Source organism: Panthera uncia, chromosome A2 (genome assembly GCF_023721935.1).
Source record: "Panthera uncia isolate 11264 chromosome A2, Puncia_PCG_1.0, whole genome shotgun sequence".
Lineage (NCBI taxonomy): Eukaryota > Metazoa > Chordata > Mammalia > Carnivora > Felidae > Panthera > Panthera uncia.
Genome location: NC_064816.1, coordinates 148,826,201 through 148,849,099, shown reverse-complemented (window position 1 = coordinate 148,849,099; position 22,899 = coordinate 148,826,201). Strand labels below are relative to the sequence as shown.

The 22,899-nt window shown below is 47.5% G+C and overlaps 1 protein-coding gene across 4 annotated transcripts in view; it reads left to right on the top strand.

Moving 5' to 3' along the window:
* The window catches only part of HIPK2 (homeodomain interacting protein kinase 2), a 177,743-nt gene that overhangs the window by 44,229 nt on the left and 110,615 nt on the right, over positions 1–22,899 (top strand). For all 4 annotated transcript variants that reach the window (XM_049643036.1, XM_049643035.1, XM_049643032.1 and 1 more), the window contains exon 2: positions 15,125–16,208. In XM_049643036.1, coding sequence (XP_049498993.1) covers positions 15,125–16,208 — 1,084 coding nt within the window. The remainder of the gene's footprint in view (positions 1–15,124; positions 16,209–22,899) is intronic.

Here is a 22,899-nt window from a genome sequence, read left to right as displayed (position 1 = left end):
AGCAGAGGGGCACGCGCTGAGGCTCCGACCAGGGCACCTCAGCGTCAATTCGGCCAAACTGCCGTGGCCGGTCTGAAGAGCAGCTTCCCATTTCAGTGCTGGCATGTCATTTGTCTCCAAGGTTCCAAGCCTAATAGGCATGTGTGACAGATGATCCTAAACCTTCTGCTTTTTTTGGAGCGTTCCTGGGTGGGGATAAGGGTGCGCACACCTGAAATCACTAATAGCTTTGAGGATCATCAAAGCTTTGAGCTTTGCCATCGTTTAACGCATGGGTCTCATGAAGCTTTTTCACAGGGCACAGACCTGGTGCCTAAATAGGGGCGGTAGGGATTGAACCATTTAGAAGTTTTAAATTTGTCTCTAAAAATGGTGCTCTCTGCTTTCGACGGGTAAGCACGACGAGCATCAAAATATAATTACATTCGACCTCGTTCATTTAGACTCATCTGGGACAGCAGCATCAAGGGAAGTTGCATTGTAGTTAGGAGGGGCTGAGTTATACTGCGGCCACAAAAACCGCCCGCAACCCGGGACTTTAAAACAACAAGGGTGTGTGTGTTTCGCCGTCATGCTGCCTGCGTACCTGTGGGGACTCAGCTGGGGTCCCTCTGCTCCTGGTTATCCTCATTCGGTTCTCTGGCCATGCAGTCTCCACCCCGGGGATCGTCGCTGGCGGGAGGATCGAATAGGGGGACCGCACACTGGCTCCGCAAAGCCTCTGCCCAGAAACGGTATTTCACGCTCACTTTTTATTGGCCGCAGTTAATCATGTGGCCAAGGCTAACTCACTTGGCTTGGACATCTGAGTCATAGGCGGGGGTTTTCAAAGTGAGGGGCTCAGAACAATTTATTGGGAAATAGAAGCAAACACTAGAAATACATATATTTTATCCCATTCTTTTAACTCTTGTATGTTTGTGTTTTTAGTAAGCATACTATGGTACTAAAATAGAACATGTATAATTTATTAAAAATAAATATCATGTATTAGGGGTGGTCGAGTTTTGTTTTTGTTTTTTTTCTTACCAAGTGTTCAATCAAAAAAGGTCATAGTTTATGTAACAGATACAGATCTGCAATGAACACGTTGTATTTAGAAACTGGGTCTAGTCACCTCACACCTGTCTGAATGGCTGTTAATCAAACAGACGAATAACAAATGCTGGTTAGAGGATGTGGAGGAAAGGGAACCCTTGTGCACTCTTGGTGAGAATATAAACTGGTGCAGCCGCTATGGAAACGGTATGGAGGTTCCTCAAAAAATTAAAAATAGAGCCACCATATGATCCAGCAAGTCCACTACTGGCTTTCCAGCAAAAGAAAAAGAAAAACACTAATTTGCAAAGGTAGATGCACCCCTGTGTTCACTGCAGCATTATTTACAGTAGCCAAGATGGGGAAACAACGCAGGTGTCCATCAAATGATGAATGGATAAAGAAGATGTGACACACACACACAATGGAATACTACTCAGCCATAAAAAAGAATGAATCTTGTCATTTGTTACAACTTGGATGGACCTAGAGGGTATTACGTTAAGTGAAATAAATCAGAGAAAGACAAATGCTGCATGATTTCATTTATATGTGGAATCTAAGAAACAAAAACCAACCAACCAAAACAAAACCTAGATTCACAGATACAGAGAACAGACTGGTGTTTGCCAGAGGGAAGGGGGCGGGGGGGAGGGGAGGTTGGTGGAGGGGATTAAGAGCTACAAACCTCTAGTTATAAAATAAGTAGGCCATGGGGATATAACATGTGGCATGGGGAATATAGTTCAATCATATTGTAGGACCTCTGTAAGGTGACAGATGGTGACTAGACTTATTTGGTGGTCACTTCACAATGTCTACAAATGTCAAGTCACTAACCATGTTGTATACCAGATGCTAACATGATACTGTATGTCAATTATGCTTATGAATAAAATAAAATAAAATAAAATAAAATAAAATAAAATAAAATAAAATAAAATAAAAAGAAAGTGAGTCCCAATTATGACCAGGGGTAGAACTTTGGTATAAAGCATTATAAGGAGTCCTGGAGGAGTTAGGGTGGCCTAGGCTCACCTCGTCCCTCGAGCACAGCAGGTGAATACCAAATCATTTCAAACACCAGGAAATCGGTCTGAATGCTGAGAGAACTACACAACTAGAGAGAGAAAAGAAGCCACGTCACGGGAGAGTTCAAATAAAAACTTGAGGGGCACCTGGGTGGTTCAGTCGGTTAAACGTTGACTTCACTCACATCATGATCTTGGGGTTCACGAGTTCGAGCCGCGCGTCAGGCTCTGTGCTGACAGATCAGAGCCTGGAGCCTGCTGCACATTCTGTGTCTCCCTCTCTCTCTGCCCCTTCCCCTGTCACACTCCGTCTGTCTGTCTCTCTCACTCTCAAAAATAAATCAAACGTTAAACAAATTTGTTTTAAATAAAACAAATCAAAACTTGAAAAGAAGAAAAGAGTTACAAGGGGGAAAAAAGGCACATGTTTTTTAGGCAAAGGAGGTAAAATATAGGCTCTGCGTGTGAATCTTCTCAAGCCCTTGAAGTTTCCCGGCATCCTCTTCAGGGTCATCGGAAGTTGCTTTCTTCCTGATCAAACTTGCCTTTCCTGACAGAGTGGCATTTGAGATAAGTAATAGATGAGACCCATTTCATTGTTTCTCTGTTTCCTTTGTCCATCCGGAGATGGCACACCGGACTGCGTGTGTGGGCCAGGCACCGGGCTGAGTGCTCAAGTGTCCTCGCGCCGTTAATCCTCACCACGACCCCCTGAGAAGCTCTCGCCGTGCCCGTTTTCTGGAGGAGGACGCTGAGGCCTAGAGAGGCCGTGCGGCGGGCCGAGACCGCGCAGCCAGCGAGGGGCAGAGCCCGCAGCCCATGTGCTCCCCGGGAACTTGGAAGCAGTCTGGAATGAGCTCTGTCTGGAATGAGCTCTCAGAACGCTGTGACCCCCCCGTCACCAGGTGCCTGCCTGCGTTACGAGGCAGGACACGGGCAGGCTCTCCTACGCGTGAGGCATGCTGCGGGAGGAAGGCGCCAGTAACCGTCAGAGCGTCACCTCCCCTCGGTGCCGCCTGTGGGTAGCCCAGCACCCAGGCTGTGGGCTAATAACCGCACCGGGGCTGGCCTGATGACAGTGACTCCTAGCATGAAAGTGTCTTTGCGGCAGACAGAAGAGCCCACCTTAATCTGCACAAGCGTTTTCTCACTTCTCTGCCATCTTTTTCTTTAAAAAAAAATTTTTTTTTTAAACGTTTGTTTATTTTTGAGAGACAGAGCAAGAGCCGGGAAGGGGCAGAGAGAGAGGGAGACACAGAATCCGAAGCAGGCTCCAGGCTCCGAGCTGTCAGCACAGAGCCCGACGCGGGGCTCGAACTCACAAGACGGCGAGATCGTGACCTGAGCCGAAGTCGGACGCTCAACCGACTGAGCCATCCAGGCGCCCCTGCCATCTTTTCTTTTACCTTTTCCTCCTCCCCTACCTTCCTCCCAGCATCCCTGCCAGCCTTCCACCCATTTCTCTGACTTTTCTTCCTTTGTGTCTTCCCACTTTCCTTCTCTTTCCACCACGGGAGTGGCACTTCCTCTCCCTTTCCCCAAAATGATCTCTAATGGAGTTTTGTCAGATGTCAGTTAAAGCAACTGAGAGCAATGAAAAAACCCGCCAGGGAGCAAAGGAGCAGTAATGGAGAGTTCCCGATGGGAGCGGCGGTCGGCATTTAAGTCCGGGAAGAGGGGTGTGCTGCTGTGCCCCCCGGCCGAGGGTGGGGTGGATCCTGGGTTTGAAGAGAACCCAAGGGAGAGAGGCCTGTGTGCGGCCGGCTTCACAGGCATCCTGTGTCTGCCTGACAGCTTTCACGAAGTTTTCTTTGCGGGTAGATAACAGCCTAGGAGAGAAACGTTAGGAGGCATACATAAACATGAGCACAAGAGGCAGCGAACAGGTGTTGTACCGGGAGCAGATTGCAGGCGGCGGGCCTTTGTCCTGGCTTCTTTGTCTAACAGCAAGGAGTTGAGGTTTCAAGAGGGCGGGTCTGAGGAAATGCCTTCCCCGGACTCCTTAACTGCTGGTGGGCTGCAGCTGAGCACAGATGGAACTGTCGCCTGCTCTCGTCCCAAATCTTGTTGTTCTGAAGTCGAACGTGGGTTGCCCTGAACAAATGTATTCGCATGGAAAGGGGAGGTGCTCTGCGCCCTGGCAGGATGGGTGACTAAGCCATGGGAGTAAAGCTGAGGATGCATCTAGAGCTTTTCAACCAAGAGGCGGCAAAGACGGACTCCATTTGGCCCGCGTGACCCTGCGATTGTTACAAATGCTTTATCACAGCTCGAGTACAAACATATTTTTTTCGGTGAAATAGATCCTGAAATATATTACAGAGTATATTCGTTTCCTAGCGCTATGATCGCATTAAGGTACCCAAAATGTGGCTTGAAACAACACAAAATTATTCTCTCATAGTTCAGAGGCCAGAAGTCGGAAAGCAGAGTGTCAGCAGGGCCTGGCTCCCACTGTGGCTCCGGGCAGAGCCTTCCTGGCCGCTCCCTAGCTTCTGGTGGCACCCGCAGCCCTCAGCACGCTTGGGCTTGCGGCCACACCACTCTTAATTCCACTTTAATGCAGAATTCTCTGTGTGTCTGTGTCTTTCCTCCTCTTCCTATAAGGACACCAGTTGTATTGGATTTGGAGTCACCTTAATGGCCTCATCTTAACTGGATCACAGCCTCAAGACCTCCTTTCTAAAGAAGGTCACCTTTGCGAGTATCGGGGGTTAGGACTCCAGCATATCTTTTGAGGGGACACATAGCAATAGCATTCCATAGAGTAATGGAATTTGCGTACTCTTTGGTGTCAAAGAGAGTTGGCGTGGCACAGTAATTAGAATACCAAATGGGAAAGAGGAAAGTAGGTTTCCTGTTCCAATGCTGAGTGTGCCAAGCATTTCCGGAGGTGAACCTAAGTGAGCTCAGAAAGACAAATCGGTTGTGGGCTGGGCATGGGATGAGTGACGGTTAAGTAAGGAGACCATTTGATTTTACTTTACCAGTATGGAACCAGAATAACTCTGTTTTGCACTCGAGAGTAAAAAGCCTAATGGATTTTTAGCCTTGATTTAGACTAGACTTTGTAAGACATTTCTAAAGGATAGAAAACTCGAAACTGAGGCTTGCATAGCATTGCCAGATACATACCTGGTCTCCCCAAGATCTGTTCCAGTTCTGGCTCACTCGTTTCTTGAGGTGTCAGTCATGATTTTGGAGCAGTAGTGAATGGGGGGGGGGCGGTAATGAGAGAGAGTGGCTGAGAGATTCGAGGACAAGGCTTTTGCAAAAATTTGTGACTCAAACACCTGGAAATTAATACCATTGAAAGTTCAACCGCCTTATTTAGAACATTTCAGGAACAAAATGAGCATCCTTCTAGATCCTTGGAAAATGTATATTTGAATGGAATTTATCTGTGTTGAAACCAGGAGTAAAGCTGGTTTTGTTTTTACAGTTGGTGGATATTTACCCTTTTCATCCCGTCAAGTTTGTTTAGGAAGGGCTCTCTTCCTGAGATCCTCAGTTGGAAGGAAAATGCAAAGCTGGGAAATGTCACAGCCGCCACAGGCTTCGCATGAAAAGGACAGTGTGGACAGCAGAAGAGAATTAGTACGTGTGACACAAGACTGGCCCGAGAAGAAAACTTCCATCCCATGCCCAGCCCACAAATGATTTCTCTTTTGAGCTTACTCATGTCCTACTTACAAATATTTGATACACCCAGAGTCAGAACTAGAAACTTGGCTGACTCTTTCCCATTTGGGTGTTACTAACATGTCCCTGCCAACTCTCCTTTATATCAGAGTTGACTGCAGTTATCCTCAGGATACATAACAGGTACATCCCTGCATGGCCTTTTCCAGAAGCACTAGAACATGCACGTCATGCAGAATTTAATTGAAAATAACCACTTTGCTTTTGCTTGTTTCCATATGTAATATGTGACTAATTGAAATGCCCTCATAGGTCATTCGAGGCAAGATATGGGGAAATCACAAAATGAAATACCTTCTCTCTAAGGAGGGAAAAACGGAGGGAGTTCTTTTGGAATATCCAGACTCTGTATCCTGAGAAGATTAAAGTCTGGTAAAAAGCTTTTGGTTTCCTTAAACCTATTATTATGGGTTGAATTGTGCCCCCCACCCCAAACTCACATGCTTCGTTCTAACACCCAGTACTTCAGAACGTGACCTTATTTGGAGACACAATCTTTACAGAGCTAATTAAGTTACAGTAAGGTCATCAGGGTGGGTCCTAATCCAACATGAATGGTGTCCTTATAAAAAGGGAAATTTGAACACAGAGACATGCATGGAGGAAAGAGGGAGTGAAGACACACAGGGAGAACACAGCCTCCTATAGACCATGAAGAGCCTTGGAACGGATTCTGGGAACGAGTCCTCAGAAGGAACTGAACCTACCAACACCTTGATCTTGACCTCCAGCCTCTAGAACTGTGAGAGAACAAATTCCTGTTGCTTCAGCCACCCAGTCTGTGGTCCTGTCTTACAGCAGCCCCAGGAAACTAATACTCTGATGTTCAGGAGTTTAGGGTTTTTTTGTTCCTTGTTTTTTTACTAACAAGAGTGTTGATTAATGCAACTATTGTTTTAAAAAGGAGTTTTTGAGTTAGTTTTGTTTCTCCTTTCATGGATTCCGCCAATTTCCTAGAGAAAGAAACTGGAAAGCATGTGGGTCTTAATGGCATCATTCTTTCCTTCACCAGAATTATATTGGATTCCTAATTTCCAGATTGCCTGTAAACACCTGGTAACATGGCCTCCACATAATCCATTCGTGGACTGTGGTACTCACCTGCTGCCGTGAAAGGCTGGTTCATCTATCACGGTTTATGGCTTTGTTCAGGCAATATGGTAGAGTCACAGCAAGGTGAACGTGAGAGAGGCTCAAAGCTGTTATAGGTGAGGTTAGCAACTTCCAAAAAGAAGTAAGTCTGAACCTGAGAGGGGCCGATTTGGACACATCACGAGCCCATAGGAAGACAGATAAGGAGAATTTGCAAATGGCGAGGACAGGATGCTTTCTCAATTGAAGGACTCCAGCTTCTGGTAGAATTTGTAGGTTCAAGGCAGATGACGTAAAGGATTTTGAGAGTCCTGAAGAGAATCACATTTCTTGGAAAAGCGAGAGGATAACATGGGGCGTTTGCTTCTCTTCCCAGGAAAGCACCCCTTCTTTCTCTCCTCCTGACACTGTGGGAAAAGAGGGCTATTGGCTTATATCCAGCCAGGCCCAGTAGCTCTTTCTCTGTTTTCCTTCTCTAGGATCAATCCCTTAATTGTGTTTATCATCATTTTATCCTTGACTTTTCCCCGTGACTCATACTTTCCTCATACTATTCGACAACGTCTGTGCCCCCAAGGATTTCTTTATTTGCCATCTGCCCTACTCTCTACACCATATTTCCTGGGAAACAGCTTTACCCACACGGACTCCATTTCCATCTAGATGTTGGTGATGGCCCTTAAGGTCAGTATCTCCAGTCACGATCTCTCGCTCATTCTCCTGTCCTGGTTTTTTTCTCAGTACGTATAGAACGTTTCCTCTATGTTGTTGTCAATGCCTACAACGAAATCTATCCAAAATAGAGCTCTTCCAGCTGGACTCTCCCCTCAAAACCAAGGACACCTTTCCTGCCTCACTCTCTTTGGGATGTGAACTTTAGATTTTAGTCTTTTCCCCTTTTGGTATCTTCGTCACTTGTCTTGCTGATCTTTGTTTAGCAATCTTCGGTGTACGCGTGAGCTGGTCCAGGGTCACCCTGCCCTCTTCCCCCTCTGACTAATCCTGTGCCAGGTTAGCACACCTTGTTGGAATCCAGTCTCTTTCCAAGATGGTTGGTCCTCATTGAAGACTCAACTGAGCAAATGGACACTAGATGCTGATGGTCAGTGACCAGAGACCCCTGACACTTTAGTTTTGGTAAGTTAAGGAATTGCTTGCCTCAGAGTTGCAGCGTGAAGAGTTCAACACTGACTCTCGCCACTTGGGTACCTTGTCAGTGCTGTAGCTCCACTTGTGGAAAACCTGTTCTGTTATCCCATCCCCCGCCCCCGGGACAGACAGCTTTGCTTCCACTCCCCGTCTTTCCTGCCACGGCCGTGGACCCCTGCTCCTTTGAGTCCCCCAGACATATTTGATTTCTCTCTCCTTTGCCCTTACATCCCACCTGTCAGTGTGTCTCGTCTTTTCTTCTCCACAAAGCCTTGTGTTTCTGCTACCTCCTTTCTGTTTCCTCAGACAGTCCCTTAGTCCAGATCCTCACTGCCTCACCCCTGGACTGCTGTGACAGCCCAGATCGTCTCACTCCAGACCGGTGCTCTGCCCACTGGGGCCCCTCTGCATCGGATAAGTGAGGTTTACCTCTTTAATGACGTACACTTATTTTATTTGACCAATTTTGACTGGTTGTGTTTCTCGGATGTTATGGGAACCAGGTGATGCAGAAATGGTAGATGGCTTAGGATGATCACTGTCGTGGGTGCCCGTGATTTTAGCAGGTGGTGCGCAGTCGGGGGTGCCCCATACTTTACATCTGTCACTTCTCCCGTATCAGCTTTTATTTCTCCTTGCCTGTTGGACCGGTCTCCTTGTTTGGAACTTCTAGTCTGAGAACCTGAAGAGTGAAAAAGAATGGTTAATAGCATGAATTGAGAGTCAGGCGGACATCAGATCAAATCCCAGCCCTGCTCGTAGTAGCAAAGTGACCTTGGACAAACTAGATCATGTCCCCAGACTCCATTAACTCATCTGTAAAACAGGGAAAATGCACTTTACAGTTGTGGGGTGTAAGCACCCGGGGTCTGACACAGAGAGCAAAGTCAATGATAGTCCCTCTGCAACTTGTTAATTGTGTTAAAGGACAGTCAGTAAGGCCGGGTGAAGGCTAAAGGTTGGATGGGAGTGGCTTTAGTGGTCGGGCTTCACCCCAGCCTTACTGAGTATTCAAAACTTACTTCTGAAAGACTGAGTTAGAAGATGACAGTTCTGGATGGGTAGGCTATTGGTACACACGGTTGTTTATTTGTTTAGCATTTGTTGTTGTTTTCCTATGTAAAATGCCCCTACATTGTCATCTCCAAGCAAATCCTAAACTTCCTGAGGGCATAGGGCCATAGTGCCGGCTGCTCCCCACAGTTTGCTTACGCCAGTCAGCAGGACCTGGAACATTTCAAAGATACTCCCTCTCTCTAATCTCAGCTCAAGTCTTAGCTCCTCTAAACTCCTGTCATGTTTAGCTTGACTAGTTACTTAAGTTGCCTAGAATTGCCTGTTGTTTTTTAATTTGCAGTGAACTTGACAAACCCATGAGATTTTAGGCTCCTTTAGGCAATGCTGATGTGTTAGATGTCTTTGTGTTTCCTTCTGTGCCCAGCCCCAGCCTTTTTTATAGAGAGGACCCTTAATGCAGTCAGTAGTATTGTTATTGTCATTATCGACAAAAGAATTCTGTCGAGTGTATGTTTGCTTCTCAACTGTGCTCTGATGGAGTAGACTGTATATTTAACGTGACACCACTAGAGGATAAACCGACTTTGATTGAAAACAATGTAAAAGCCCCACAGGCATTTAGTGTACACTATTTTGGAAATATATCATTTAAAATTGGCTAATCTGAAATTATCTTTGCACTAGTTGTGAAATATAAACTTGATAAGCAGGGAGACTATCATTAAAATTGTATGAATATGGTTTTGCATGTCCACGAAGACATTTTTTTCCTAGTACTTTTCAAGCCCCGAGGCGTCCAATTATCATGTTGTACAGGGTGATCAAGGGTTTTTCAGATTAACCCTAGATGTTGGAAAATATCCATTCAGGTGCTCATTTCTAACATTCGTATATTTTTGACATTTCTTTTGAAATATTCTAGACCTGGACGATATCTTCATGTAATAATTTGATTTATGATACAGATACGGCATCCCGTCGGCTATGGGAATTAATCCTTCCTTTAAGTTCCTGATTGCTCCTGTCAAACACTCATTACTCAGCAGAAGTGTGTGTCAGAGGATTTGGGGAAGTGGGGACGTGTGTACCTTCTACACCAAGGTGCTCACGATTGTGGTGCTCACGATTGTGTTCTCGCGAATAATGTAACTGGATTCTGTGTGGTAATCTATTTCACATCTGCCAAACCACAATTAAACCTTATCCACTGCGGGAAATGGTGCCATTGTTTTACTTACAATTCCTTCTCTCAAGCTTTGGTAGAATTCAGTGAAGTTGAATTCAATTTAATTTCTTTTTAAATCATGGTTGAACCCTCACTCATCCCCATGGTTTTACCAGAGTCTGATCTTCCAGTAGATAATTTTGGGGTGGTGAAATGGAAAGGAAATGTACTCAGATGTGAAGCAACTTTTCAGTTCTTCTAGTTGTGAAATAAAAAATTATGAAGAAACTAAGCAACTAAGCGGGGGGAGAAAAAAGAACTAAATGAGCCAGTCCTTTAATAAATGACATTTAAAAAAATCTTGTGCACTAATCCTTCAGGAAAATCAGGAAGATATTTAACTATTCTTATTTTTAGGTGGAAAAAATTACTCTTAATCCTAGAAAATGGAATTTATCAATAAACCATTAAGACAGAGACAGAGAGGCACATAGAATTGTTTTGGTTGGAATGTCTAGGGTCAGGGCCTGATTTTTCCGCTTAATCCTGGGAGCCTAAACCCATCAATTGTCTTCCTAGCTTTCAAACTCTAGGACCTTTGTGAGAATGGATTGGAAAGAGTAACTCTGGACTGTCCCAGACAAAGTCGGACGTGTGCTTACCCTGTCCATAGTACATCTGGCCCAGAGCCTAGTGGGTACTTGAGATTTTAAAATCTGGAGAATCATGGTAATCCTGAGGAATAGCGTTTGAGGCCCCAGGCACGATGAAGGGCATTGTTAGCCACGCGCATCTCCTCTCTGGTCCCGGGCATCTGTCACCAGAGGTAGCCAGCGATGATTTCCACAATTTTATGACCCTTGGCTGTCATCCCAATAACAAATAAGTCATAAGCCATCCTCTTCCCCTCTGTAAATTTCCACTTCTACACTCTGGCCTTTCTACAAAATGTTTTTGAAACAGTGAAAATAGAGAAAAGAGCCACTTCTCCCTTATGTAACATCAGCAACTTTCTTCCAATGCCATGCGACCCTTCCCTCCCCAAGTACTTGAGGGTTGAGGAATGAGGGGCACATGAGGTAGCAAAGGACAAAGGAAACGCTTTGCCTCCAGTAGATAAGTTACTGAAAGTCGAGGGACTGGTTATTTCTACATAGTGGACAACATCTAGGACAATATGAATATTTAGTACTGGTGACTATAGAAAACAACATTTTCAGTATTACGACAGAATTAGAGGGAGGTTGACTTGAACAGAAAGAGCAATGGGGATAAAATAGGTAAAGTGTAGATTCTGAATAAGCAAGCCAAAATGGTCTTGCCGGGCAGAAAGATGTATATGGAGGTGTAGTCATTTTGCATAGGTAGATATTGGAGTTCAGGATCCAAACAGGAAGGGAAGCCTTTCTTAGATCTACGGGATCAGGAGGAAGGTGGGGTTCCGAGCAGGTGCTGGGTGTCAGGCTGAGGCTGCTTGTGGACGGTCAGAGCATGTCCAGACTGAAAGTACCGATAGGCTGTGAGTGCTGACATCAGGGCAGGAGCTGCCCAACCCCTGCCTCGTTTTTTTTTTTTAAAAAAGCCTTGGTATGGGTGGGAAGATAGCTACAGGTTTTTCTTTACTTTCCAGGGGATGGCCAGGTCCCATAGGTGCCTATGACTGGTCATTGCTCTATGGCCAGAGAGCTAAGCTCTCCTGGAGGTCTGGCCAGTTAGAGTGCTTTTATTCCATCAACTGAGTGCCTGCCATGGATAATAGAAACTGTATCTCTTGGACCCAGAATATAAGCTGGTTATGGAAACATGACCTAAATGTGTAACAAGCGAAATAGCACGAAAAATAAGTAATTCAGCTCAACAAGACAAGATTTTGCAAGGCAGAGGTACAGTTTGTGGCCAAATGGATAGTGCATATGGTAAGTGCTGTAGGGGAAGAGATTCGGGAATGATCACTGTGGGTTGGTGAGGTCTGGGAAGAGGAGGGATCCGAATTGTCTTGTCTTTGAATAACTTCAGAGAAACAGTGAAGGGGTGCCAGATGAGGGAATGGAGATAGGAGTGTGGAGGTAGGACATGTAGAGACATTCTAGAAACAGTGATAGAACTGCTTAATTCAAGTTGAGGGTTGAGGATAGTTCTTCGTTGGAGATGAAACCAAGAAGGTAATTGAAATTGAATGTGATAGTGTTAAGTGAGAGAGTCCTCAGCTTTATCTTGTAGACACTAAGAAGACACTGAAAGTTTTTGGACAGGGGAGTAGTGTGCTTAGAATTATTCTAGGAAGATTAATCTGGTGACGGAATATGGACAAGTTAGAGGAAAAGACTTCTCAGGTAGACCAGATGTTGGCATTTGCCCCAGTCCTATTAGGAAGTGATAAATAAATGCTTTAATCATGGAAGTGGCAGCCAGAACGGAAATAAAGAGATGGCTACAGAAGACATTTTGAAAGAAAGAGAAATTAATAAGATGAGTACGTTGTCCATGGATAAAAGAAGACTCATCAAAGGTAAATCCACATTTTTGGAACCAAGTGACTAGAAGAATATTCTATGAACAGAAAGGGAGATGTTAGAAAGGGACGTGAGATGGCTAAAGTTTTAGGAGAAGATAAGGAATTCAGCTTTGGGAGATAGTCTTTGATGTTGCAGGAGGCAGAACTTCCTAATGGAAGATAAGAGGGAGAACCTGGCCTGAGATAAACGGTGGGAGTCACCTGCACAAAAATGACAGCTCAAACTGTTTGAATGAATATCTTCCAGAGAGAACAGAGTCAAAATGTTGGAAATACCAACATTTTAAAGGAGGAAGGGGAAAAGGAACCACCCAGGCACACAGTGTGCAATCAGACACTGGAGGAGGAGATTACAGATTCTCATAAGCACAGATAAGAGCATCGAGAAGGAAGTTGTGGTCAGCATATCAGATGTTGCAGGGAGGTCAAGGAGAATAGGGGCTGAAAAGGGGCCATTGGTTTAGGCAATTAGGAAGTCATTTACCTTTAAGAACCTTGCAGAACACAGCGCTATAGTGTGTGGATATGCGGGATGGGGGCGTAGACTAAGGAGAGAGCCTTGAAGAAAAGGGAGCATAAACCACTGATGACAGGTGAGAAGGAAAAAATTAAAGGGGGAGAGTATGGCTGTTACTCTTCTTACCTTCTAAGTTGGGAATGTGTGACACGGTGACACAGGAAGGCAGAAAAAGATTAAGTCATTGATTTGCTTGGCAAAACTTTATTAAATACCTACTAAGGACCTGGATCTAATTAACAAGCAGAAATTGAAAGCTCTGGGAGAGGGAGAGGACAGTGGAGGGAACTGGAGAGGAGGAATCATGAGAATGAAAGGAGATTTGGGGGTTGGAAATGAGAGACACAGCTTCCTCTGAGACCGGGGAGAAAGCAGAAAGGATGGGGGCTGGATGTAGATTCAGGAATGTTCTGAAATGAAGAGAATAAAGGTGGAAAGCAAGATTGCAGGTGTTGGGCTCCTGGACAAGTGGAAGGTGTCTGCTGGGAGAGAGGGTGGCTAGGGTGACAGGTGACAGGGTGTGAAGGAAAATGTTTAATGACCACTCTAGGTAATGCCAGGGGTCTGAGACAGGAACACAAGGATGGCTAGACACCAGCAGTCCTTGATGGAAATCCCACTGTCCTTGTGCTTCTATGAGAAATGGTTATGGCATATCTGGGTGGCTCAGTTCACCTTGATTTTGGCTCAGGTCATGATCTCACAGTTGTGAGACTGAGCCCCACATTGGCCTCCACGCTGGTCATGGAGTCTGCTTGGGATTCTCTCTCTCTCCTCTTCCCCTCTCCCCTGCTCTCTCTCTCCTCTCTCTCTCTCTTTCTCTCTCTCTCTCTCTCTCTCTCTCTCTCTCAAAAACGAATGTTTATCAACTACAGTTAGATGATGAGCAGTGTTTGTTTTCACTTTCACCGTTAAGAACTTACCTTCCTCATTTCATTGCCTTATTTTTCCTTGATACTTTTCTATGATTTTTGTTTGTTTTTAGAATCATCAAAATTCTAAATTGTGCAACTATTCCAGAGTTATAGTCTAATAGATTTCGGAGGTTATCTAAATTGTGGCTGAGATGTTGGTACGAAAGAACAGTACTTTATAGATAAATTTATGGATAGATGAATTCAGCAGGAAAAGTTAGTGAGTAGAGCCCATAAATGGTGCTACCCACTCCTTCCCCCCCCCCACAAAAAAGTAAAGGTTTCAATGATATAAAACAAAATAAATGACAAAATGTTTTATTTAGACCATCTAAATGGAAGCATCAGACTAACTGCTGATCTACTCAGCCCTAGAGAATTCATTTAAGGTGACTGAGATCCCAGGGGGTAACTACGGTTCATCCAGAAGCTACCGGATCATGAGTGGCGCCATGCCTGGACCCGTAGAGGAAGATGTTTCTTCGAACGAGTTAACCCAACAGGGTCTGTGACAAGGAGTAGCAGACCATGTGGGACAATTAAGTCTAACAGTTACCTGGGCCACCTGATACAGTCCTCGGTTTTAGTAGGATGGCAACCCAGCGAGAATTGGGGAAGAATCTGTTTCTATCCCAAACGGTATTTATAAAAACAAATAAGTCACGAACAAAGTCCTGATATTCCAACTCTGTATCTGAGTCTTGATTGTATTCCTGACTGACTCTACAGTTCTCCCCCGCCCCACCCCCCACGGTGGCAGGCGGAACACGAACTCCTCGGCCCCACAAACTGAGTGACCAGAATGTGCTTCCCCGGGGCGGGGGGGGGGGGGGGTGGATACATTCACTTTCCCAACCTTGCTTTGAAGTGGGAGGAAAATATTCTCTAGGACCCAAGCCACCGGTCACGACTGAGACGAATCTGCTGAGCTCGTCCGTTTCGTGGCGACTAAAATATGTGTCTTTCCCTTTCTTTTCCTCCTAGGTATGGCCTCCCATGTGCGAGTCTTCTCCCCTCACACCCTTCAATCAAGTGCCTTCTGTAGTGTGAAGAGACTGAAAGTGGAGCCGAGTTCCGCCTGGGACATGACTGGGTACGGCTCCCACAGCAAAGCGTACAGCCAGGGCAAGAACGTCCCACCTTCTCAGCCAGCCACCACAGCCGTCAGCACCTCCTTGCCGATCCCAAACCCAAGCCTACCTTACGAGCAGACCATCGTCTTCCCAGGAAGCACCGGGCACGTAGTCGTAACATCAGCAAGTAGCACTTCTGCCACCGGGCAAGTCCTCGGCGGACCCCACAACCTGATGCGTCGCAGCACCGTGAGCCTTCTCGATACCTACCAAAAATGTGGACTCAAGCGTAAGAGTGAGGAGATTGAGAACACGAGCAGCGTGCAGATCATCGAAGAGCATCCACCCATGATCCAGAACAATGCCAGTGGGGCCACCGTAGCCACTGCCACCACATCGACTGCCACCTCCAAAAACAGTGGCTCCAACAGCGAGGGTGATTACCAGCTGGTCCAGCACGAGGTGCTGTGTTCCATGACCAACACTTACGAAGTTTTAGAGTTCCTGGGCCGAGGGACGTTTGGGCAAGTGGTCAAGTGCTGGAAACGGGGCACCAATGAAATCGTGGCCATCAAAATCCTGAAGAACCACCCGTCATATGCCCGGCAGGGTCAGATCGAGGTGAGCATCCTGGCCCGCTTGAGCACAGAGAGCGCCGACGACTACAACTTTGTCCGCGCCTACGAGTGTTTCCAGCACAAGAACCACACGTGCTTGGTCTTTGAGATGTTGGAGCAGAACCTCTATGACTTTCTGAAGCAGAACAAGTTCAGCCCCTTGCCCCTCAAGTACATCCGCCCAGTCCTCCAGCAGGTAGCCACAGCCCTGATGAAGCTGAAAAGCCTCGGTCTCATCCATGCCGACCTCAAACCGGAAAACATCATGCTGGTAGATCCGTCTAGGCAGCCGTACAGAGTGAAGGTCATCGACTTCGGTTCGGCCAGTCACGTGTCCAAGGCTGTGTGTTCCACCTACCTGCAGTCCAGATACTACAGGTAAGGCCACTCTCACAGAGACGAAATGGCGAGGGCCCGGTGGCGCTCACGGAGCATGGGCGGTGGCGGCCACCGTGGGAGAAGCCAAATTACGTGCCCACGGTTGTTGCCCTCAAGTGATCTTAGTTTAGTCAGAAAACAAGGACACGTGCACGTGGAATTCATGGTCAGAGGCCATGAGAGACCGGAGCCGAGTAGGCTTCTCGGCATAGACCTTCGGAGTCAGAAGGGAATCCCTGGAGGCTGGGGTGAAGGGCACCGCCGGGCAGTTAGGTCCTCGTGGGTGAGAACGATCCAGGCCTGGACGGGGCGGGCACCACTGAAGTCACTGCTGCAGGAAGCCTCCAGACTTGCACGGGAGATGAGGAGGACCCCCGCCCGCACAGCGGGGCACCTGGGTGGTGGCAGATGTGATTGAAAGGATAAACTGGGGTGTTGGGGTCTGAAATACCAGACCAAGGGGCCACAGCTGCATCCTTAAACATGGAGCAAGCCCTGAGGCGGGTGAACGGGGTGGCAGGACGAAGGTGAGGCGGAGAGAATGACTTTTCTGTCCCCGGGGAGGAGGCAGGGCAGGAGGGTGAGGTGTGGCCCAGGGGCCAGTCAGCTCATGCCGGGTGGGAGCTCCAGGTTTGGAGCCCTGGATGGGGAGTGTGGAGTTTGCATTCCTTCTGTCAGTCAGCAAGGATTGACTGCCCTTCCAGCGTGTGCCAGGCACATTGCTGGGCCCCGGGGTACAGCACCACAGACCCCGGCCAGACCCTCTGGAGTCTCTGGCATACTTGCTCCCAGCCCTGGCCCGGGTGTTGCAGTCCCCTGTGGGGGCGGGGAGGGGGGGGGGGGGTGGGGTGAGGGGTGGAGTTGAAAAATAAGCCGGGTGGGATCCTAATCCCCACGAGCTGAATCAGCCTCTCTGGGTGTGGGGTCATGCACGGATGTTATTTTAACAGCTTTTCTGGGGATCCCAGCACAGCAGCTAGGGTTGGAAACAGCAGCTCTGGTGGGTCCCCGGATGAGAGAGCCGGGGTTGAACCGGACCCCCCCTCTCGCTGAGCTGTGTGGCGTGGGCTTGTTGCCTTGTTTCTCCGTGCCTTCACTTCCTCACCCACCAGCTGGGGAAGTCCGGTCACCGGCCTCGGGCTTGCTGGGACGATGCGCCCTGGTGACGCTCACCGTCACCACACCCGAGTGCCTCGCTCACTGTCCAGCTCGTGGTTGGTGTGTGAGGAGCGGGAAGGAACGGGAAGCAGGAGAGTCCGTTCTGGGGAGACCGTGATGGGCGGTGTTTGAGGTGACGGTGAGCAGGCCCGCGAGGGTGGAAGTCGGCGAGGAGCGAAGCTGAGCTGCCGTGAGAAGCCAGGGCCGACCCACATTTAAGAGGCTGCCGTGTAGGCCATAAAACCGAAGTGCCAAGACTCGTGTGTGCCTGAGCCCTTCTGCCCTGATGCTCGCGGCCACTGAGAAAGGCTGCGAAATGTGCCAGAGGCGCGTGGGCCCGCGGACCGGTCACCCATCCCCGAGGCTGCCCTCTCCCTGCTCCGTTTAGCGCCCTCAGCCTGCAGGCCTCCGCAGATAACCTCACACCTCCTTCCCTGGGAGGTCTGAGCCTACAGGTCGTGTCCCCGCCCCTTCCCCCTTCGTCATCCAGTGGGGCCTCACCGGCCTCTGGGCCCCAGCCCTGCTGTGTCTCGGGGCCCTGGCCCGCCCTCCCCTTTAGAAGGCTGGGCCACAGCAGCTCTTCAGGCTCTACCCCAGTCCTTCCCCAGCGTTCCTTTCCCACTCCATCCAGATGCACAGACACACCATCTCCCCGGCCCAAGAGGAGCCTCTGCTGACCTCCGCTCCTGGCCTCCCTGCCAGCTCCGGGAGGGACGGTTCTACTGCTCACCTGCTTGCAGTCTTCCGTCTGTCCGTCTGTTCTGGAGCCACGTGGAGAGTGGAGAGGGAAACCATGAGCCGCGCCGTGGCCAAGGGGGAGGCGGGGCCTGAGCTTGGAGGCTGCGGGATAGGGCCCTGCGTGAACCCCCAGGGAAGGGTTGAAGGACAAGGACGTGCGGGGGTGAGACAGCCGACGCATGTTCTCTTTAGAAAGTGCTCTTCTTCCAGGGGTAGCTCTGGGCGGCGTGATCGCCCTGTCACCTTCGCAGGTCTGGTTCAGGAATAGCTGGTGTTCGGGCTTTTGTTACTCAGTTACCCTAAATTGCCATTCAGCGAACAGGTACCAGTGTTATTTGCCTTTACTAGAAAGTGAACATGGCGACTTATAAAAGGACCTTTAAAAACTGTTCAAAAGGCAATGCAGGAGTGCCCGGGTGGCTCAGTCGGTTGAGCATCCAACTCTTGATTTCGGCTCAGGTCATGATCCCAGGGTTGTGGGACTGATTGTTGTTGTTGTTGTTGTTGTTGTTGTTGTTTTTCTTTTTCTTTCTTTTTCTTTCTTTTTTTTTTTTAAAAAAAGGCAATGCATATAAGTTGTCAGAGCACAACTTGATGGATCCAGTAACTTTGACTTTGGTATTCTTTATGTCCTCACATCTTACCATCTTGTGCCTGTCCCTTTCCCACCAGATGGTCTCTGCAGTTTACTTTGCTTTTGTGTCTGCACCTGGGGCCTGGGACCCAGCTCGGGGCATCTGGTGGGCGTGGAAGGCTTCTTTGCAGACAGTCCCAGGGCTCTCTTTAGCTCCTCCCTCCCCAACTTCCACCTCTGGCCCCTGCACCCCCATTACTCTTGGAAGGTCCTCCACCTGGGTGTGATGTAACTCCTTTTCTTTGGCCCTTAGATGACTGTTAACCAAAATTCTGAGCAGGCTGACCTCTTCCTCCTCAGGGTCACTTTGGCCAAAACTTGCTTCGGGTCCTTATAGTGACTTTCTGCGCCCAGCTCTGGATTCAAGGGCACAGTCAACATGAAAGCCAGCCCAGTTTGAGGCCTATGTTCTGTTCCTTCCCCAGGCCTCATCTGAATCCCAGAGTAGTTGGCAACCATAGAGAGCAATCCAGGTGTTTGAGGACAGTCTCCAGCTCTATCTGTGTTAGTCCTAGCTCTGAGGGACAGCCAACTCCAGGCCACATTTATCTAGTTGATTTTCCCAATTGCATTGCCTCTTATGGGGACTGGGGATGGAAAGAAAATCTGCAATTGTCCATTGTTAATCTGAGAAGGAAGACATTTACAGCCATAGCTTGAGAGAATGTGTCTGTTTGAGCTGCCTGGGATAAGGAAGTCAGCACACTGCATCTGTCCTTCTGTGGATCCCTTGGTTCCCTCAGCATCCCCCTATATCTATGCTGGGTACATTATCCCCTGGGGATCTCTCCCTTTCTTTCTTTTTTTTTTTTTTAACATTTATTTATTACTGAGAGACAAGAGAGAGACAGAGCATGAGCATGGGAGGGGCAGAGAGGGGGAGACACAGAATCCGAAGCAGGCTTCAGACTCTTAGCTGTTAGTACAGAGTCCAACGTGGGGCTCAAACCCACAAACAGTGAGATCATGACCTGAGCCAAAGTCAGACACTTAACCGACTGAGCCACCCAGGCGCCCCTCTCCCTTTCAAAGAGGAGGACACTTGCATGCCCTTCCTTATTTTATTTTAATTTTTTTAATGTTCATTTTTGAGAGAGAGACAGAGTGTGAATGGGGGAGGGGAAGAGAGAGAGGGAGGCACAGATTTCGAAGCAGGCTTAGGCTCTGAGCTGTCAGCACAGAGCCTGACACAGGGCTCGAACTCACGAACCGTGAGATCTGACCTGAGCCGAAGTCGGACGCTTAAGCCTGTCACTCCTTATTTTAAATGGGACAGTATTAAATATCATCTTATTCCCTTGCCCAACGTGTGATGTGGAAACAGTATGACATAGACGTTCCTGTCCTCGGCCCAAGGTACCTGGAAAAGTAGGTGGTGTTATGGGGAGGGAACTCTGGCATTTGGGTGGCCGAGGTTGGGGGCATATTACTGCAGCGGCAAGCTCAGCTGTGAGTTTTTCAGGAAACAGAGGCTCCTTTTTTTAGTTTTTTATATCTGATGCATGAGTATCCCCTTCCTACTTGACCTTCCAACTCGAAGGTCTGTTACATAGTTAACTGCCAAATCCCGTTGCTTCTCAAACTGTATTGTGCATAAGGATCACCAGGAGAGCTTGTTAAGAACACATTTCTACCAAGGTCCTGCCCCATACCCACCAAATCAGAATTCCAGAGGAGCGCCTCCAGAGAGACTCTCCACTCCCCCTCACCTCACCCCCCCCCCACACACACACGCACACACATACTTCACTGTACACAGTTGGGGGTGAGCTTGTGCAAGTGGCCTCAGGTCCACTCCAAGAAATACTGCTAGGGAGAAAGATTTCCTTAATGGTATCGCTTTTCACATGCTCACACCCTAAGAAATGGAGTCGTAGGTAACTTACTTTTGTTACCTCACCTTGGAAGTCTCTGCCATTTCCTTATTTGATTCTACATCCATACCAGTTTTTGTGGGGCTTGTTTGCTTTTTTGTTGTTTTTTTGTTTTTTTGTTGTTGTTTTCTTCTGGTGGAGGGAAAGCCAATGGTAAATTGACATGGGGGTATTTCCACTATAGGCGTGATCAGCAAACTAAAAACAGGACCAAATATTAAGCTCTACTCTCAGGAAAAGCAAATGGAAAGACATGCCATTCAGGCAAAGGATAGTCCGTGATTAAGATGTATGGATTTTTTTTTGTTTGTTTGTTTCTGGCAATTCAGAACACTCCGTCTAGACTTAATTTGGAACACTTAAGACCGTTACTAAAACCTCAAAAAAACAATGGGCATAAAAATTTAGGCCATAAAAAATGGCCAGATGATCTCCTTCTTTAGAATAATCTAACCTTTTTTTTGTCTGATTCTTTTGGTTGCAGAGTCCGTCTTCAGATTGGTTACATGGTTGTTTTAGGTGGGGTGAAGGTCTATTTTAATTCAGTTCCATTCATCTGCCATTCACTAGGTACCTACTGTGCGTCCTGTGGCAGATCTAAAGGGAACGAGGTAAGGAGAGATCACTCATCTGGAGGAGTTTATGGTGTCTCTGAGGTGATCACAGGACACAAACGAATCACCCGGAGTGTAATTCCGATGTTTTGCTATTGCCAGTGTTTGATCACGCTGCAGATACTCATTGAGCCTTGGAGGGAGCAAATCATGAGCAAACCAGTTCAAGAAACTCAAAGTCCGTGAAAGAATTTGCAAGATGGGCTAACAGGGAAGATTTATAGAGCAAGAGCTGTATCGGAGGAATGTTGAGGTGGGTCTTACAGGAAATGAGAGATGGGGGTAGGGGGGCCTGGGAGGCACCAGGATTGGCATAAATAAGGGAAGATGGTCACATCTGGAAGGAGCTGAAGGCTTGAGTCGGAAAGTAAGGGTTAGGGGAATCAGGTCTGATCGTGGACATTAACATAGGCATATGGGGCTTGGATTTAACAACAGAGTAATTGAACGAAGTTAAGGATGTTAATGAAGTTATTCCACGGGAATGGCAAAGAAAAACAGAGTTGGGGAAACGCAGAGGTTAGGAGACAGTACTAGTTGTTTAGGAATAAGCCCTGGATTATGATGCCCCCCCCCCCCCCCCCCAGTATAAATGTGAACACTTTTAGTGCATTTAACTTTCCAGGTACTGTGACTGCATAATTGGCCTAGAGGGGATAGTTTTCTATCCGTTTGTTTTGCTTTCTTTTGTTTATTGACCTTGCTTTCTCTAAAGCACAATTCCGAAGCTCTCGCCTCTTTGGAACCTGGTTTCAAATCCCACCCCTGCTATTGAGTGATAGGCTCTGGAAGAGTCGGGAGGCTTCCACCCCTCTCCTGGCCCTGTGTGTCCCCAGCTCACTGTGTTCTACTGAGTCACTGATAGAATGCCAACGGGGCCATCCACACTCTTGCATCTGGACCCCATTATGACCAGGGCCTGTGTTTGGCCGTATGGTGGGTCAGAGTCGGTGGTTTTGTCTGTGGCCCTGGGACTGTTTTCTCTCCTGTGGATTGAGTTTGGCCTTCTTACCCCAAACTGGGAGCCCTCCATGATCGCCTCTCTATGAGGAGGGGACACGGCACATTCTAAAACGCTGTACTCTGAGTCACTTCAGAAGAGGGGCATAGCTTCATAAAGCCATAAACATAAGTAGTTTCAAAAATTACGTAACTTGTACAGATAATAAAGTATAAAAGATGCCTGACTAGAAGTTAGGTTTGATTGAAGAGTGTAGAAACCAATCACATTGCAGGCGTTGGCTTTTTAAATGAGTCTTTTGTTACTAGCAGATAACAACAGGACAAGGCTCCAGTTTGAGGGTATTAAGTGAAATACTCAACCCATTGACAATCCCATCCACCCAGGGAGACGGCCATAAATACGTGAAAGCTTTTAGGGCTGCAGCTTGTCTGAGAAGTAACCAGTAAGACAACAAAAAGTTGTCCAGCTGGTAGGTTATCTTCAATTTCCCTTTACTCATCTCTGGGACCTTGAACCGTACGGTGAAATAATTTGAAATTAAAATTTTCTTACTGGAAAGCTCAAGTGGGAAGCTTCGTGTGTGCTCGACTACATCGGCCCAAGTGCCCTTCCCTTCTACGCGCACCCACGTATGCAAGTGTTCGTGCACACCAGCTGCGTGCCACAGCGTAAACCCGTGCATGGCGTTTGCAGACAAAGGTGTCCTTGT